General features: G+C 41.7%; 1 protein-coding gene across 2 annotated transcripts in view; it reads left to right on the top strand.

Annotated features, from left to right (window-relative positions):
* Positions 1 to 19,411, top strand: part of Mdfic2 (MyoD family inhibitor domain containing 2) — a 104,942-nt gene that overhangs the window by 64,150 nt on the left and 21,381 nt on the right. Inside the window, exon 2 of one of the 2 annotated variants that reach the window (XM_032905067.1) lies at positions 4,660 to 4,670. The exons of the other annotated variant lie outside the window; for it this stretch is intronic. Coding sequence (XP_032760958.1) covers positions 4,660 to 4,670 — 11 coding nt within the window. The remainder of the gene's footprint in view (positions 1 to 4,659; positions 4,671 to 19,411) is intronic. 2 annotated transcript variants of the gene reach the window in all.

Raw genomic sequence — 19,411 nt, forward strand, 5'->3', positions numbered from 1 at the left:
AGAGAGACCATGTCAGAAAATTTTGAAGTATGATTTTAATTTGGTTCCAATGTTGCATTTGAGAGAGGGGGTCATGAGCATAGGTAGGTCACACACACACACACACACACACACATGTATGTATGTATGTATGTATGTATGTATGTATGTATGTATAATTGAGGGACATATTACGTGGGAAAAATCCAGTTTCTCAAGATTAAGTAAAGCATGGCTTCATTTAGAGAAAGCAGTAAAAACATGTATGCATTCATGTATGCCTGTAGAGGCCTGGAAAGATGTGGCCCAAACTAATACCAAAGCTATCTTTCAGACAGAGGGTTCCAAAGGAGAAACAGGGTAAAGTAGAGTTATTGTTAATTGACACACACTAAAAAATGCATCTGCCTGCTGCCTACTTGACGTGTGTGTGTGTGTGTGTGTGTGTGTGTGTGTGTGTGTGTGTGTGTGTGTGTGAAAGTTGTCTCTTTAGGCAATGGTATATGACTTGAAGGGCAAGCATGGGCCTGCTAATATTAAAATCATATTGCTTTTGTCAACGCAGCAGGTAGCTAATACATTAAGCTATGCATTGAAAAGAACAGCTTGCAAATGGTGTTATGTTAGCACCAATAAATGAACATGCACAGGGAGCTCCTTCAAGGCTAGTCAACAGATGAATATAATTAACTAATTCATATGCAAACTCCACATATGAATGATAAGGATCAAGGGAAGATTATAGTCGCGCTTCATGTACAAGGAGTTTAGCTCATTGAGTATCTGTCTTTAGAGGTACTATCTTGGGAATCATCTGGAAGACAATACTTAGGCCTGGAGATGACAAGTGTGAGTCTATTTCCAGTTAAGTCTTGGCAGTCATTGCCACGGAGAAGCCTGTGGATGAGTGGGTGAAGACGAAGGGCCATTGGGGGTGGGGAGGTAGAAAGGCAAGATGCTTCCAGAGCTGAAACCAAAGAAAGCTATGGAAAAGTATGTCTTCTAGGGGTTGGCGGACAATGCATTGCTAATTCATTCACAATCAATATTTTCAAGACCCCTGAGCTAAATACATACTGTATGGTTTTGGGGTCAGAATAGTGAAATTGTTTCTATAAACAAACAAACAAACAAACAAACAAACAAACAAAAATATGCAGGAGGAATGGAAAGGGCAACACAGGATGGAGACCTGACTTATTTTGGGGGCAAGTGGTTCATATTTACTGAGCAACCATTGGCTTGGCAAGTAATACACGACCTTTAAAATGATACTTTTCTCTTTGTGTGGCTCGAGAGAGCTAAGAACATCAAGTTGGAAGGATCTAGACTCACCTATGAGATGAACCTCTGAGCATTCTTGGGAGGGATTTAGCTGTTGAGCTTTGAGAATTAGACTGAGTTAACTAAAGCAATGTGACCATCCATAACTTTGAGTGGCCTGCAGTCACAGGCTGGTGTCCCAGACTGAATAAGGAGAAGGGAGTTGAGCACTAACTTTCTTTGCTGCCTGCTTCATCACCATGGATACAAATGTGACTCAATGCTTTAAGATCCTGCTGCCATGACTTTTCTTTTTCTTTTTTACTATCACGGATTGTGCCTGAGAGCTGTGAGCCAAATAAACCCTTTGCCCCTTACATCGCTTTGTCAGGTAGCCTATCATCGCAGCAGAAAAGTAACTAATACGTGAATGAATAAACGAGTCTCAATACCAGGTCAAGGGTCACATGTGGATGCCAACGTGGTCCCTATAAAGTAGTCAAAGAAGTATCTAGAAGGGAAGACAGGCCTTCCGTATTACATGAAAGGATAGACAGGGGATTCACTACCATGTCATAGAACAGAAAAAATAGGTTAAAAAAGAAAAGAAAAATAAAAGAAAAGAAAGAAAAAGAAATCTACTGTTTTGGGTGATCAGAGCTACATAGTCATTAATTTATATCTTCAATATTTGCTCAATACCAGCCATAGCTTCAAAGTTTTGAAAGATCAACTTCATTTGGATTGGAGGGAAGGCAGTTGTGAAGGCTTAAGAACTAAGAAGACTCTGAAAGAACATGTGCTAAGGTTTCCCCCGAGGAGGACATAGTAAAAATTTAGTCCAATAACGAGAGGCTATACATCTAGAGAAAGGAGGGAGTCGAGAGAGACTGCAGGATTGGGGTGGGTAAACATTGGCTGATGAAAACATCTTATAGTATGCCAAAGAGATGGTGAGTAAACTCTGTACCAAAGAGATGGTGAGTGAACTCTGTACCAAAGAGATGGTGAGTGAACTCTGTACCAAAGAGATGGTGAGTGAACTCTGTACCAAAGAGATGGTGAGTGAACTCTGTACCAAAGAGATGGTGAGTGAACTCTGTGGAAGGTGCACCTTTAAGGAAGAGGCTCTGCTCTTTGGAAAGGAATAAAGGAAGCAGGAAGGAATTCAACTCTAAGAATCATGGAGGGGACAATGGCTCTCAATCCCAACTCTGCATCAGTGGCACCCCCACATTTCTAAATCATGATGCCCTGTCTGTGTAACCTGACAAAAGAAAGGAGCAAACCTGAAGGTTTCTTCAATATGAAGATTTGATCTCAAGATATGATACCCTTCTCCCAGTGGTTCTTAACCTATGAATTGTGACCCCTTTGGGGATCACATGACCATCTCACAGGGGTCACCTAAAACGATCTGCATATAAGATACATCAAAATTCATAACAGTAGCAGAATTGCAGTTATAAAGTAGCAATGGAACAATTTTATGGTTGGGGGTCACCACAACACAAAGAACTCTATTAAAGGACCAAGGGATTATCAAGGTTGACAACCACTGCCTTATACCCCCATCTAGAAACTATTTGGCCAAAGTGAAAGACAGATACTAAACCCTCTTAAGATTGCAAACTTTCACGATCAATGATGATCTCAAATTAAATTGATTAATCTATGTGTATATGGTATGTGTATGTGGTGTTCTTGTGTGTGTGTGTATGCTTAAATAACGCCTGTTGGGTTTGTAAAATGTTACCTGTATGTTTCCACAACTTAACATTTTTTATGTATATAAATGTTGTATGTATGTATGTATGTATGTATGTATGTATGTATGCATGCATGTATGTATGTAGACTTTATGCATGCCTGGTGGAGGCCAGAAACAGCCATCAGATCTCCTGAAACTGGAGGTACAGATGGTTTTGTGCTGCCCAATGAACTTGGGGCATCTGGGAGCATAGTCAGTGCTCTAAACCACTTAGCCATCTCTCCAGCCCCTAAAACATTTTATACCAAAGAATAAATCACACTAGAAAGATAAGTAGACATTTTCTAACCCACTAGCAAGAGGAGAGGTCATGAGATAGACTGGCAGTCTTCAGTAGTTTTTGTGACAGCGTCTCTCATAAATCCAACAGTAGCTTCAAACTCACTATGGAGTCTAGAATGACCTTGAACTACTGTTCCTCCTGACTTTACCTCCCAAGTGCTGTAATTATAGCTGTGTTCAGTTTATGCAGCGCTCAGGGTTTCACTCATGCTAGGCAAGTGCTCTACCCCACTGAGCAAATCCCCAGCCTCAAGACACCAGGGGCTTGATGTCTTGATATTATTTTCTTCTTCTCCTTTGTGGGTAGTCTCAAGACCAATGCTTTTGGCCTAGTTCCTCAGCAAGGTTCCCAGTCTCATGAATAGTGGTTCACATACAGTGGCAAGCAACATGTGGGGGTAATCATGATGATAGGGGTACAGACAAGACACTCGCTGTGATTTTATACCTTATAATAACAGTCATAATAATAGCTATGTTGTACATCCGACGCCCTTTAAAAGCATTAACATTTCACACTGCGCACATCCGCCCAGAGCAGATCAATATTTATTCTTGCAAGTGTGTCGAGTATACAATTGGGGCACTTCGGGGTGAAAAAAACGTCACCCTGCCAGTGTCACTGCGTTAGCCTCAGCACTTGGAAATCACATCTCCCAATTCATTATGTCACAATAATAAAATGACCCTTGCCTGTCAAACACATTCATTAGTAGGAAGGCAGGAGTCGGGCGGAAGGAGTAGACAACACTGCTCTGGGGAGTTACAACACTAAATAGCCGTCATGAAACCATGACTGCAGTAGACAGCGCATCAGTGCTGGAAGGAAAAAGTCACATGGGCACCCATAAATACACATGCACACGGGTATATGGGCACATTCATGCTCACACACAGAATAGCATGAGAACTTGTGCTTGTGTCTTCTTACCCAAGTTATTCCATCGCTACTACTTCTCTCCCTCCCTCTCACCATAGTGTGTGCTTCACCGACCAAGTAAAGTGAGCTGAATTAGCAATGGAGAAGGCAAGGGCCCTACACAAGATTGGGTCAGGAGCGCCCAAGCAGGACCAGAGAGCCCTTCAATCCATGAAGACAAAATCTTTAAAAGCAACTCAGAAGTCATTCACAGCGTACTTCAGAGTTTTGCCTCTGCCATCGCACGTTTTAAAGACTACAGCAATACACTTGTGATGGAATACACCTAGGGTGCAGTTTAGTTGGGGGGCTCCCTCCCACCCTTGACTTTGACTGGTTTGTGGAGCTCAAAGATCGATGCTCAACTCAGAGGGAGAGAAAAAGAATCCCAGTTGGCACTGACTGAAGGAAGGAGACAAGGGAGATTGGCTTCCTGAATAACTAGGTCCTCTGGGTGTAAACCCCACCGAATCAGCAGCTCACATCTTAGGAGAACATGGACCCCCACACACACCAGCGTTATCACCTTTTCTCTCCCTGTTTCCTGTTTGTAGGTCCCGTTTCCTTCGAGAACACCTCTTTCTCCTTGCCGGTTGGCGCCTTGCATGCCATCTTATGTCTGCTGCACGACACAGACTGAAATGCTCTGCTGTGTTTATAGACATTTGAAGTTGCTAGCAATAGGCCTGTTTGGTCCGGAGAGCAGCGTCCGCAAATGTAGAACAGAGATGAGACCCCATAACGCTTTTGCGTTCAGAGCTGTGCGGCTCAACCCGGTGTCAGGAGGATGAAATGTGAGGTGGGGGGGGGGGGTTGGATCTTTAGATTCAAGTTCAAGTTTATATTTTTAGTAAACTGCTAGTAAGAGGGAGCTGCGAGAGGGCAGGAGGGCATGCAACTTCCATTCGTATTTGGCCCTTGGTCTTACTGTGGCATGTGGGCCCCCAAACTCTCAAAGAAATGATATAAGGGGTGCAATATTGCATAGACCAAACACCATTTTTAAGAGATCTGAAGAGCTTGCACTGAACATCCTGGGTATTGAATAGCAAGCAATAAACACAGTTTCCACCCACCGACTTCCAGAGCAATCTCTTTTATTCAGACCTCTGATCGGCTAAGGTTGTAGTAAGTATATAATATATCTGACCTTGCACCATTTACCTAATACAAACTGTAAGTTACCACAGGTTTGGGGAACCATGGTGTAGTACTTGCTGTTAACAAGATGGGCGTGACATCTGTCTAGACATAGCAGAATTTTTTTTTAGAGCATTCTTTATTCCTGTGCTAGGAGCGTCAAGGGTCTCTCATTTTAGCATGTAGAATGGAAGGGTCCATGTTGTGTGTTGTGGACCTATGTTGACTTTCTTAAAAGGAGTGGGATAATCTTCTCCCAACACAGTCCATGGTACCCTTGAATGGAAGCCAAAGTGCAGTCTAGCGAGTGGCTTTGTGTCTAACCATACATGTCCCAAACCAAGCCTTGTCATTTTTAATTCTATCCTGAGAAAATGTCGCCAAGTCCAAGAGGTCCAACTTCCTAAACAGTGGATAACATCCACTAAAAGCTTAATGACAGTGATAGAATTTAGCACAAATCACTTCCTCTGGTATAAAATACATCGTGTAAGTATTAGACATCTCACAGTTCTATTATGAGTATCCAATATACATCCCTGATGAATGCATAATGAAAGATTGACCAAATAAACATTTGATCAGATTGACAGTGGCTATAATAGATAATGAGTACTGAATTTTACAAATCTTTAAAAAATATACATACTATCTAACTACTGAAAACTCCATGCTATTGGAATCCCTAAGTGGCTGCCGACATCCAGTGACACTGGCTTTCATTTCCTGTGGCCCTGACATCTCTAGGCTCCTCCTTAGTTTTTTCTGTACTTTCTGCCTTCCTCTAACCATCAAATACTGTAAGAAACCTGTGGCACTGTGTAGGACCCACATGGAATGATATATATTATGTCCAACACATCTTTTGGGCAAGAACAACTTATACACCTCAGTGTTGTACAGAAAGTTGAAACCCATTGCTCAGTTACATGGCTAGAGGGGAAACAGCTAGATACATATACAGTCAGTCTGCCACTGACCTCAATCATGAGCAACGCATAACAGAGTTCTGGGGACTTTCCCTATGTTTATTTGATACATTGGAAAGATTAATGTACTCACGGCATTTTTCTGCACATGCATTAGTCTTAACACTGTTAAGATTCAGAAGTCACTTACCTTCTTGGGTTTCATACAGCCATTCGAGAAGGGTGATAATTACATTAAAATAAAAGTAACAAAACATCTGGGTGCTCTCTGGGAGACGCCACAACCTCAGCCCTCAAATTTATTACCCAGAATTCCCAATATCTTTCCACTAGATTTCCCTACTTACTGCATGCTTTTTAAAAATTGACTCGTCTTACATTTGTGCTTGTCCTTACACAGAATAATTTCTGCTAGATGGAATAGTAGACACTCAATACCATGGGCCAAAATTATGGAAACATTTCAAGATAAAATCCAAATTGTCCACTTTAGACTATAGAGAAAGCCCAAACGTCAATGAAACTTTTACTTAAGCAAATAAAAGTAATATGCAAGGAATTAGTGTTTTCCTTTGCAATAACTCCTGCTTTTATTTTTTCTTATTGTGTTTGATTTGTTTTCAATTTTTAATGTTTAGCATCATACATAGAAAACTAAGGTCAAGGAGACTTAAACAGTTCATTGAGTTTCAGTAACAAGAGATCGGGAAGGTTTTTTTGTTTGTTTGTTTGTTTATATTTTCTAGAAGGCAAAAAAGGATCAAGAACTTCTCACAGCTGTGTCAGGAGTCCTTCCCATAACTTTTTGTGCCATATTTAAAACCTGTCTAGGCTGGAGAGGCAGCTCGGGGGTTAAGAGCAACTGTTGCTCTTGCAGAAGACCCGAGTTCCATTCCCAACCTCCACACTGTGGCTCATAACGTTCTGTAACGTCAGCTCCAAAGGAATCTGGGGCCCTCTCCTGGTCATCACGGGTATTGCACACACATGGTGAACAGATATATTTATGTAACTAAAAGACACAAATACAGAAGATAAAATTAAATAAATAAAATAAGTTTTAAAAAACCCTAAAATTCTACACATGAAGGATAATCTTTCAGTAGCTTATAATTAGTCATGGCACATGCAATTTTTTTGAGTGTTAGGACAGAATATTTTTGATGACGAGGTTAGTGTAGTTTACTTTCCAAATTAATCTTTGATTTTCTTGCTCAGGGGTTTTCCATTTACAATGAAATACAAAATATCTTAATTGTTTGTTTCCTCCTGCTTTGGACATTGTCACATTATTCGTCTTTGTTGATATTAAGGCATCTTACTTAAGAGTCATGTAGACCAGAGCACGGTTAACCCCTTTCTCAGTACTAAATACTGAAATCTTCAGCACATGGTGTTCATGGCTAGCCCATGGCTGTCTAATGGTAACAGTGACCTACTCAAATCTGAAATTACTAAAGCTTCTCATCTGTATATTATTAACTACATTACTCTTTTAGCGCTGATGTTAACAGTCACTCCTTGGCAGCTCAGATTTCCTTTCTATGGCATTTCTAAAGTGAGGGTAACAATTGCATGCAGTCTGCAGTGTTTTGTGTGAAGTTTAGAAAGCTGCAACACATGGCTAGCATGACACACTGGAAGAACACCTATGCTTACCGTTGCTGCTTCCTCATGTCTGCATCGCCCCCCACCATCGTTTCAGTCTGACTTCTAGCCTTGAAACCATTGCAACAAAGGCCATCAATATCTCCCCACTGCTACATCCAAGGGCTTAGTTTGCATCCCCAAAGACACTCAGTTCTTTGGGTAAGGAGAGGCAAGAAACAAAGATGAGGAGAGAAAGAGACAGCCTGAGTCACAGCAGCCTGCGAGGGTGGAAATAGTGTCAGGAAAGCCTGTAACTGCCTGACAGGTCAATTTGGAAATAAGGACAGTTAAGTAAAATGACAATTCCCCTAACCCATGCCGCAAGGTGGCTTTCTCAGGACCCTGTTCTACTGCTGCTTAAAACCTCTGTTTGGGCTTCTAAATAGGAAGCAGAACTTGGATATGTTAAGTCTGCAAATATTTCTTGAGTTAGTAGGTGAACTATTGACAGCTGTCTTCCTTCGACTGGTCTGTTAGGTGTGGGACTTCAACTAATGGATGGGGGCATCTGGGGAGGGGGAGAGAAGAGGAGAGAGAGGCAGAGACACAGAGAGAACTTTGTGTAAGTTGGAGTGAGCGTACACGAGTGTCACCGTGTGTGTGTGTGTGTGTGTGTGTGTGTGTGTGTGTGTGTGTGTGTGTAGATCACAGAGCCACTGCTTAGGAATTTGTTCAATCCTTGCCACACTTTACACTCTCAGTGTAGCTGGCCTGGGACACCCCAGCCAATTCTCCTCCTTCTGCTGCCCATCTCACAATGGGAATTGTGGGATGACAGATGTACACCGTCATCACCGTCTAGTTTCTTATGTGGATCCCAGCTCTCTAGTTCCAGCCATCAGACCCACATAACAGGCACCTTACCCACTGAGCCATCTCCCAGCTCACAGCAGTTCATGTATTTGAAAAGGGAACTTCCGTCAATCCTGAAGCACGTCTATCGTCTTCTCCAATATGGAGGCAAACTGAAGAGCAGCTTGGTAGGCTTCCCTCCCCCCAGATCCCTGTAATCATATAAGCATCATATCCAAAGACCCATTGCTGGATGTTGAGGGATCAAAGCTTTGATACCAAGATTTTCAAGTTCTGAGAGGCCAGCACTCTTTCCACTAGCAACATTTGTCTAAATGGAGCTCATTAAAATTTATTTCAACAGTACCGGTGTCTATTTTAAGCTAAAGAATAGAACTTCTAAAGAAAATAAATCTAAAGTGCTTGTGTTCTTAAGCCCTAAAATATACTTTCTCTCCATTACTTCACCTTCTTGATTCAAGGTACATTAGGACTCTTTTGATCCAGAGGGAAAACATTTTTTTTTAAATGTTGTACAGAAAGCTTAGAATGAGGGCCCATGAGATGGCTCAGCAGGGGAAAGGCACTTACCAAGCTAGCCTTGGGCTGAGTCAGATGCACAGAACCCACATAGAGGAGGAAGAAGGACAGTGGTTTCACAAAGTTGTCCTGTGACCTCCATAAGATCACAGGGCACAGACAGACAGACAGACAGACAGAGACAGACACACAGAGAGAATTAAAGTTTAAAAAGACAAACTTTAGAGTTACATTTCTGTCACTGTTGTGTATTTGTTATATATATATACATATATACATATATACATATACATATACATACATATATATATATATATGTGTGTGTGTGTGTGATATATATATATATATCACTGTTCTTACCTGTGTGTATGTATGTGCAGGCCAGAGGTGGATATGGGGTATCTTTTAATCATGCTCCACCTGGTTATTTTTGATGTATGGAGTATACACATATGCTTCTCTCTATGTGTGCACATGTGCAGGAGCATGCACCCATGTGTGCACACATGGACACCAGAGGTCACCTTTAGGATATCTTCGTTAATATGCTCAGTCAGGATGTCAAAACTGAACATGGCCATTTTGACTAGGGTAGGTAGGTAGTCAGTAAGCTCAAGGATCTGCCTGTCTCTGTCCTCCAGTGTTACAGATGCTCAAGGCCAGGACCGATTTTCTACAAGAGTGCCAGGGACCCATACCAGGGTGACAATCTAATTGTCTCTGTCTCGTCTACCTTATTGTCTACCTCTCTCTCTCTCTCTCTTTCTGACCTAGAATTTCCTGTTTCTGCTACATTGGCCCACCAGGGTGACACCTACCAGGAGGTATCTATGCATCTCTTTCCATCCCCCAAACCCCAGGTACTAGGATCCCAGAAACAAGCATCTGTGGCTGACCTTGATGTGGGCTCTTGGAATCTGAACTAAGGCTCTCATACACACAGCACCCATTTTGTCCAAAGAACCATCTCTTCAGCCCTGGTCTCTTCATGTTCACGGAGAAGAGGATTTTTGAGGCAGACAGAAAGGACCAAAACAGTACACACTGACTCCAATAATAAAAATTTGCACAGGAACAAAGGGCTGGGAGGTAGATATCTGATTTACAGTGTTTGGGAGATACAGAACACTGTCAGAAGGAAGGTGTGAATAGCAAAGCAGTGTTAACTAAGTCATGACATCCCTATTCTAGTACTGCCTGGAGCTGCCGAGCTCAGCAAATGACTACCTTATAGTGCTTTCAAGGTAGGAGGAAGACATAATTATAATTCTTACACACTGATGAGAATTCAAGAGAAATCCAGGGAGAAATTTATTGAAAAACATATTGACATATCAATATTATAAATTACCTTCTTTTATTAAACAAAAAGAAAGCCAGAATTCTTTTTTGTAGGCTAGCTCATTATTGTATAAAAAAGAAGGTGTATATTTTTAAAAGAGACATACCTCTTTGAAAATCTTTTTCTTACATTTAAAAAAAATGCCTATCATGTATTTATTCTGTAACTTTCCCAGAACCCCAGAAATATCAAAGTCAAGTTTCCAAACAGCTTTGCCCTCCATTGTCTTCAGTGATCCCATCAGCATAGTCTGTTACCTATTGAAAAATCCTCATGGAAACCCAATATTTAGTCAAAACACAGATCTGTTTCCCCACCCTTTGCAAAAGTAGAAGAAGATATAATGCCATGTTTCCATTTCACGCATTTCAGCCAGCTCGTTTCTTCCTTGGATGGTTAGGTGTGGGCGTGGGGACAATAATTACAGTGACGTTGTCAAGAGCGTGGTTTTAATAGAGAACGGAACTGGAAGCGGAGTTCTGTAGACGGATGTGGAGATGGACAGTACACAAAGCGTGGATTTGTCTGATATTTAACTCTGCTGTTCTCAGAGGGTGGGTCCTGAGCATTGGAGAAGTGTTCTCACTGACCCCATTACTGCCTCTGGCACTCGTGGTGGCAAGAGGGCAGCAGCAGAGTGAGACACTTAGCGAGTAACGTGGAAATTATAGTGTTCTGTTAAATGCTTCTTCTGCAGGGAGCTCTCTCTTCTTCAGATAACAGTCTTAAAATGCTGCCAACAAGAGAATATAGGGGTCTCTCTCTCTCTCTCCCTCCCTCCTTCCCTGCCTCCCTCTCCCTCTCTCCCTCTCTCCCTCTCTCTGTGATTCTTTTTAAAAAATCTTGTGTGTTGTGTATGTGAGGTGTGTGTGTGTGTGTGTGTGTGTGTGTGTGTGTGTGTGTGTGTGTGTGTGTGTTCCTATGAATATAAGCAGGTACACACATGACATGGTACAAGATTAGAAGTCAGGACAACCATGACTGTCAGTTCTTTCTTCTCATTTAGATTTAGGCAGAGTCTCTTTGTTTTCTGTAGTCAGGAAACCAGGCACAGACTCAGAGGCTTCTGGGATACATCGGCCCCTGCACCAGTTCTCCCTGTAGGAGCACAAGGATTACAGATGCAGGCTAAAACGCCCAGCTTTATATGGGTTCTGGGGATTCATACTCAGGATCTCACATTCACATGGCGTGGACTTTATCCACTGGGCTACCTCCCCAGCAATTAACAGTATCTTTATGGGAAAACGGAGGCCACTTACATCTAGATTAATAGGAGAGGTGGTGGGACATAGTGAAGGAACACAGGGAGATGACAGCATCAAGCCCACATCTTCACCACGCTGCTGGGCCTATGTGTCTCTGTGGTAGTGTGTGTGTGCAATCAAAATTGTGATTTGCTTTTATACTTGTCTGGTCATCACCAGTGTCTACCATGATAATGGGGATCAATATGCAGGGAGAAGCACATAAAGGTGATATTCCTATTGTAGACAGCCCTGTCAAGCTGCAGTAAAGAGAGAAAGAGAACCCCAATTAATGGGGGAGCAGGAAGGGAACCTGGAAAGTCAGGCTGACTGCACAAAGTCATTTCTGCAGACACACTTGCAAACCCAAATCTGAGGATGTGAAGCAAGGAGCATTCCACGTTTGAAGCCAGCCTAGGCAACTTAAGATGGTGTTAGAAAACAGATCTAAAAGAGCCACCGAGAGAGCCTAGTGGACAAGATTTGATGGCCTTGGATTTGATCAGCAACACTGCCTAAAGCACTTGAAAAATTAGACGGATAAAGAGCATCCAGAGGAAGAAGGTAGTTAAGCGTAGGGAGTGTGTAGGGTGCATGTACTAAAGGGCTAACTAGAGAGAAATCCTTCCCCAAAGACTCTATCTGCCCCACAGCAATGTGTCTTAAGTGGAGTGTGAACAATCTTGCTGGCCTTTGTCCTAGGATGCTCTCAAAGTCAGGTGACAGCCAAAACAACAACAACAACAACAACAACAACAACAACAACAACAACAACAACAGGTCTCTCGAGCTTCTGTTTGGAAGCTAAGTGTGGGAGAAGGAACCTAGACATTGCCTGTAAGACCATTGCAATAGTCCAAAGCAAAATACATTGTCAAGTTTCTTATACTCTAGGAGGAGGAGACCATCTTTCCAAACGGACGCACTATTCTGGCTCACTGAAAGGGGGTGAGCATTGCCATGCAGGGAAGACAGAAGCGTCCCCAAATCTTGAATCTTGGCTGAGAATCCTTAAGCAAGCTGCTTCATCTGAGTTTCAGTTTCCTTGCAGCCTAAAAGAGGATCGCTAGGAGCAGGAACTTTAGGAGAAGGGTTGCCTCACTTATTGACCACTGTAAACCGTAATGCTAAAAGGGCTGTTATAACCATTAGCTGAAGCAGGTGGCCTAGGCTTGGCTGGAAGGCTTACCAGGTGTCCTTGTCACCTGAAGGCTGCCCCAACTTCAACATTATGGAATCAAAAAATGCCGATGGGATGACACAGCAATCTAGATGCAGCCGTTCATTCCAAAAACCATGCCGGGTCATTCCAGTGGATCTTCAGTTTGAGGGGCCCTGCTGCAGGCATTGAAGAATTAAAAGCCCAGTTGGCATATGCCAAAGTGGTATCTAAATGCAGCTACATGCCACTGAGACTCACTGGTCAATCGTCAGGGAGGGGCACCTCCCAGAGTGACATTAACAAGAGCAAAGGCAATTGCGTAAAAACAGCAGTGTTTTCTGACAACTTGCCTAACTCTCTTAGAGAGAGCAAAGGGGTCCTCTCTCCATCTACTAGGATTACTAAATAAGGGTAACCTAGGGGACTCATGCTCTGTGCAACAAACTGTAGAAATGATTCTTAAAGGTATAATCTTCGTTTCTATTTCTTTGTATCAGGAGGGAACAACTTAACATACATATTGTTGGCTAGATTCAGGTTTAAAGATTCCATTTGTTAAGTGAGCTTCCTAGGCCACCAGGGAGTTTGGGTGGCCTAGGAAATCTTGCAGTATCATTCCTTTAGAGTTCCTGTTACTCCTTTCAGCCCTTTGAGCATCTGAAAATACACTGAGTTAAAGTGAAGTCAGCTCACACTGGGCGGTTGCAAAGAACTACTGGACAGAAGGACTATACTCTCAAGTCTGAAACTAAAGCACACAAACACCAGCAAAGCCTTACATAGCAATTACTTAAACTGACTTAAGTTTATCATTTCCACTTAACTCACCTTAGAAAATTCTTAAAGTAAGCGACAAGTTCAACAATGAAGTCAAGGCCACCAGTTCCACCTCTAGGACAAACATTAATTTCAAATGAATACCTAGACTTCCAAAGAGTCTCCAGTTGCCAAGAGCAGATCTCATAGTTGTATCCAAACGTGCATATCTAGGGGACTTTGTTCTCCTGTATTAAATTTGCAGAGGAATCAGCAGCTGAAACTCCTTGTAGTGAGGGAGACAGAACCCATGAAACTTAGGAGACAGAAGAAGTCAAAAGCCAAGAGGGCAAAGCATCAGATGCTGGTAAGATCACCTGTTGTTATTTACAAAGCAGGCGGGAGCCAGAGTCCTCACCATCAGGTTCTGGAAGTTTCAGCTCAGTTCCATTGTTCCTTTTTACTTCAGCCCAATCGACTGAGTGTCTTAGGGGGGGAATCAGGTGAGTCATCTATCCAGCTGATGGGATGAGGCCCAATGGCTATCATCATCTGATTTTGCAGTACCCTGAATGTAACTTTGGAAAATAGCCTTAATAAAGATATAACCATATGCATCAGATTCTGACGGAGTGGGAGCACATCCAAAGTAACTTGATTCCCATCGTGTAAGATCTGTTTTACTGTCCCTTCTACCCTTTCAATTGAACTGGTCTCAGTGGGGAATTTGGATCAGATATTAGTCATAAAGGAAAATTATATTGGTTGACAAAAATCAGATTAGAGATGGCATAGAAGTCATACCTGGAAGCACTCAGACCCGTGGGTGTGTGGGCCAGTTTTAAGTAGCCCACGATATCCCTTAAAGTCACCGTCATCCTTCTTTGTCACCACCTGTAGATATCCTAGCAGCTAAGAGAATGAACAGTGGCCTCCAAATGCCAAAATTCAAACTGTTACTCAAATCTGCACCAGTTTGGAGTCAGCAATGAATAAGGCTTGGTCGCCTACTCCCCATGAGGCATTTTCCTAAGGAAACGGAAGCTCACAATCACTTTCTCATTATGTTATTGTAGATTCAATGAGAAGTCACTTAACGTGCTCAGCCAAAGCCCCTCAGAGTGTGACGTGCAGGCTGGCTATCATTATTTTTATTATTATAACTGGCTCGAAAGAGTCGAATGAATGGAAAGTTAGGTGGGTGTAAGGGAGAAGAAAGCACCTGGCACTTATAGTTCATTGTACATCTCGAACACTACAATTCTGTTCAATTTCCAAAGACTTTCATGGCTAAACACTTTACAATGGAAAGTGTTTTATTAGCAGTGCTGGATATTACCATGCCTGTGTGGGGGACAATATGATACAGGAGATAGGAGTAGAGGCCTGAGAACTGAAAATCAAAGCACTTTGTTGGTAAGCTTATAGTTATCCATTGGCATTCAACCTTGTATTGACCACTCTACCATGCTCAGACAAAAGACTTCACGGGGCAGGAGGTGGCACTCTAGCTAGTATCTGCTGTGCAAGCATAAAGACCTGAGTTTGGATCGCCGGCAACTAAGTACAAAAGCAGAGTGATAAAGCCAGTCTGACTCCAGTGTTGATGGGGCAGAGACAGGCAGATCCCCGGAAGCCTACTGGTCAGCCAACCTCATACAATCAATGAGCTCCAGGTTTAGAGAAAAAGAAATAGGAGAACAGTGAAGAAAGATACCCAGCATCATATAGATGTAGGCATGCACACGTACCCACACATGCATGTGTATATGCCTACATGATCATGTACATACACCACACACATGCACACATATACACAACAAATTAAAACGAATGCCACATTGTGGTTGCCTTTCTTTTCAGGTGAACAGAAACACTCATGGTCAGAAGGAGAAACGCCTTCTTTTAATAAAGAAGTTATTTTACTTTTAGTTATATGTTTGTGTATGAATATGTGACCATGTGAGTGCAGTACCTGTACAGGCCAGAAGAAGGTGGTAGATCCTACCTGAAGCTGGGAGTTATAGTAGGGTATGACCCTCTTTCTGTAGACATGAGAATTGGGAATCGAATTGGGTCCTCTGCAAGAGTGATATACCCCCTTAACCACTGACCCATCTCCCTGACCCATCTTCCTGACCCATCCCCCGGCCTTGGAATTACCTTTATTCAGCTCAAGAAAGGCCACAGAGAGGCTGAAATCACCCTGTGGGTCAGAAATACATTGCATTCATCTCACATCCCCAATGGTGTGGTAGAGTTTTTGAACACAGTAACAGTTGACAAGTATTTGTTAAATAAGAAATATACATGCCCACTGAATCCTTTTTGTGCTTGTTTGTGACAGGGAATCACTCTGCAGCTTTATTTGACCCGATACTGAATATATATACATATACATATACATATACATATACATATACATATATATATATGTGTGTGTGTGTATGTGTGTGTGATATATATATGTGTGTGTGTGTATGTGATATATATGTGTGTGTGTATGATATATATATGTGTGTGTATGTGTGTGTATGTGATATATATATTCAAGTATATATATATATATTTGGCTGACCTTGAACTTGAAGTGAGCCAACTGCCTCTACCTCCCAAGAGCTGGAGTTATGGGTGTCCACTCCATACTGAGTTCTTTAGATACACTTAGGACTTTATTAAGATAACAAGGAAAGAGGTTGTGTAATCACAGAGAACGTAATAGAAATTGGCACCATCCGACAAGGCAAGCTTGTGTGATATGCTCTGTTGCTGGAATAGACTGCAGATAAACTAGACAGTGCTTATGAAAGTCATGTGTGGATTGAACACGCTGTGATCCTGCGTGGTTACTCTGCTGGATACTTCCTGCCCCGATGGCTTTGACATCTTTTGGGCCCCCAAGTGGTCTTCTCGTCAAGTTCATGCTTCCAAAGTCTTCTCTTGAGTGCCTTAATTTTCTCCCCCTTAACTCTTGTTATAAAACATTTTGCAAAGTCAACAAAGAGTAGAGATAACCAGCATTTATCTGCTGTGCATTTTGTCTAATAAAAAAAGAGAAAGAAGCCTTTAAAAAAAAAGTGAACTATTCAGTGTTTGTGCACTGACTACTTACTTCGGCTTTCTCACTCTCTTGTCTACACCATGCCTGCAGCATGCCTTTGAAAGAGTCCTACCTAGAACTGTTTCCAAGTATGTATTCAGTAAACATTTCTAAATATTACTATCACAAAGTATGTAAATTTTATGTCATTTTGTAACAGAATACTCAGTAAAAGAATATTTTCTCAGGTTCTATTGAGAACACTTTGCATTGAAGTGACTAGTAAAATTCGAAAACATGGGGGCTGAAAAATTCCTCAGCAATTAAGAGCACTGGCTGTCTTTGCAGAGGTCCTGGGTCCCGCTCCCAGCATCCATGGTGGCTCAATATGTATGCACACAAAACACTCATGCACATAAAAGAAAATAAAAATTTTAAAGAGAAAGTTGGAAGCTTCAGAAAATCGGAAAGCTAAAAGAATATTAACCATGCCCAAGAGCATTTGAATAATGCAGGAAACATGTTTGTGTGTGGAGATCTCGCTAGGGAGCGTTTCCAGATTACAGTTTCTTAACTGCTTCTACAATGAAGAATAAAAATTAATTCAAAGTTATGTTTATATGGTACGCCCACACACCATTCTAGCGCAGACTTCCAGGTTCCTGAGCTGAGTCTAATCATGGTAAAATGTACTTGTTGAGATTCACCTTGGTACCTTTAAGTTCAGCTTGTACGAATCAGTGGTTCATTTCTTTTCACATCGCAACTTCTCCTTTTCAGACATTAATATAAGTACAAAAAGTTCCCCCATTTCCTTCATATTCATATATGTATGTATGTATATATATATATATCTTATGTGTGTAAGGTATATATGCATATGTATGATATATATATATATATGTATGTTTCTCTGCTCTCCTTCAAATTCATGGCCTCTTTTTTCATTAATTGTTATTACATTCATATATGTATCTGTATATACATATATATTCATAAATATAACCTTCTAGGTTTGTATAATGTTACTTGAATGTATGTTTTCAGGTGTGGCTGTTTGACCCTGGATAACCTGTCGGTGTGCTCTTCCCCGGGGAAGGTTAGCCTTCCTGCTCCCAGATTTCCTCAGTGGCGTGTAGTTCTTCATGTAGGACTGAAGCCTCATGAGGTTTTCTCCCTCTGCTTTGTCATGTTCATCAGTGTTGTGCTTGTTTGGTTCATGTTTGGGCAGTCATTTTGGTGAGACGTTATGGCTATAGCTTCTGGTGTTACTAGGAGACAACTTCTTAGGTTTTCTGTCAAGAAAGATAAGGATTTAAATAGTTTTTTAAGAAATTTGATTATGGGGCTGGAGGCATGGCCCAGCCATTATGATTGCTTCTTTGCTCCTGCAAAAGACCTGACTTCTGTTCCCAGCACCCATGTCTTGGGGCTCACAGCCACCGAGAACTCCAGTTCCAGGGGATCTGATGCCCTCTTCTGACCTGCACACGCTATTGCATAGCCACACAAAGAAATAAAAGTAAAAAGAAACATGCTTTTGATGGTGGGAAATTTTCCTCTGGATGTATAGGGTGAAATTATTATACTCATCCGCAGAAATGGCCAGTTGCTCAAGGATAGGAAGTATTAGAACGTGATCTCCTTCTATCCCAGGGTCATCTTTGAACAAAGCTCATGTTCAGCTAGCTTCAGTTCTTAAGGTCATTCTCTCCGACACCTCTGCCTAACAACATCCTTCCTGTGTCAGCCTTAATCCACGTCTTCTACTTTTACTCTATGGGGGATTTTAAAAGGCATATTTGCTCTCAATGTTGTTACTTTCTACAGGTTGGTCCTGGTTATGGTTTTTGTTGGTGGTGTTGGTCTTGTTTGGTTGTTGGTTTTTTGTTTTGTTTTTGTTTGCTTCTAGTTTTTTGGGGGAGCAGGGCTTGATTTGATTTGGTTTGGTTTACTGACTCTAAAGCAGATTTTAATTCTGGAATTAGACTTTTAATCTTCTTGTATCTTCCTTATTTCCAGAATGCCCCACCTGATTCGGTCATCACTTCTCATCTCAATTGTGTCATTGTTAACTTATTCTTTCTTTAAATTCTTCCTTGAAAGCCTATGCACAGTTCTTAAAGAAAAACATCCCTCTTTTAGCTACAACCAACTCTCTCCAGGTTGATTAGGAGAACAAAACCTTTAGATTTCTCTTGAGCCTATCAAGAAGTGACGTTTCTTTTAGAAAGAAGATGGCCATCCAGCCGTCTGGCTGAGCCAAACCATGGCTCCTGACAGGGCGAGTTGATCAGAGGTGGTTTACCATACTTCCCCGTGAGCCAGGCTGCCAGCTTTCTTTGGCTCTGGTGGCCTGATGTTTTGTGTGAATCTTGCAAGGGGTGCCCATTCCATATTTCATGTTTGTGGGTATTCTACTTTTCCCATGTTTCCATGGGTGCTTTTGAAATAAAAACAGGAGAGAACATACCAAAAACTCCTAGACAATACCTAAATGACTATGTGGGCTTTGGAAATAATTTTCCAAAGACCTTTCATTATTAATAAGTATAACAAATGAACATTGTACTTATAAAAAGAAAAAAAAGATCCTGCC

The sequence above is a fragment of the Rattus rattus genome, chromosome 6 (assembly GCF_011064425.1).
Source record: "Rattus rattus isolate New Zealand chromosome 6, Rrattus_CSIRO_v1, whole genome shotgun sequence".
In the NCBI taxonomy this organism is placed as follows: Eukaryota; Metazoa; Chordata; class Mammalia; order Rodentia; family Muridae; genus Rattus; species Rattus rattus.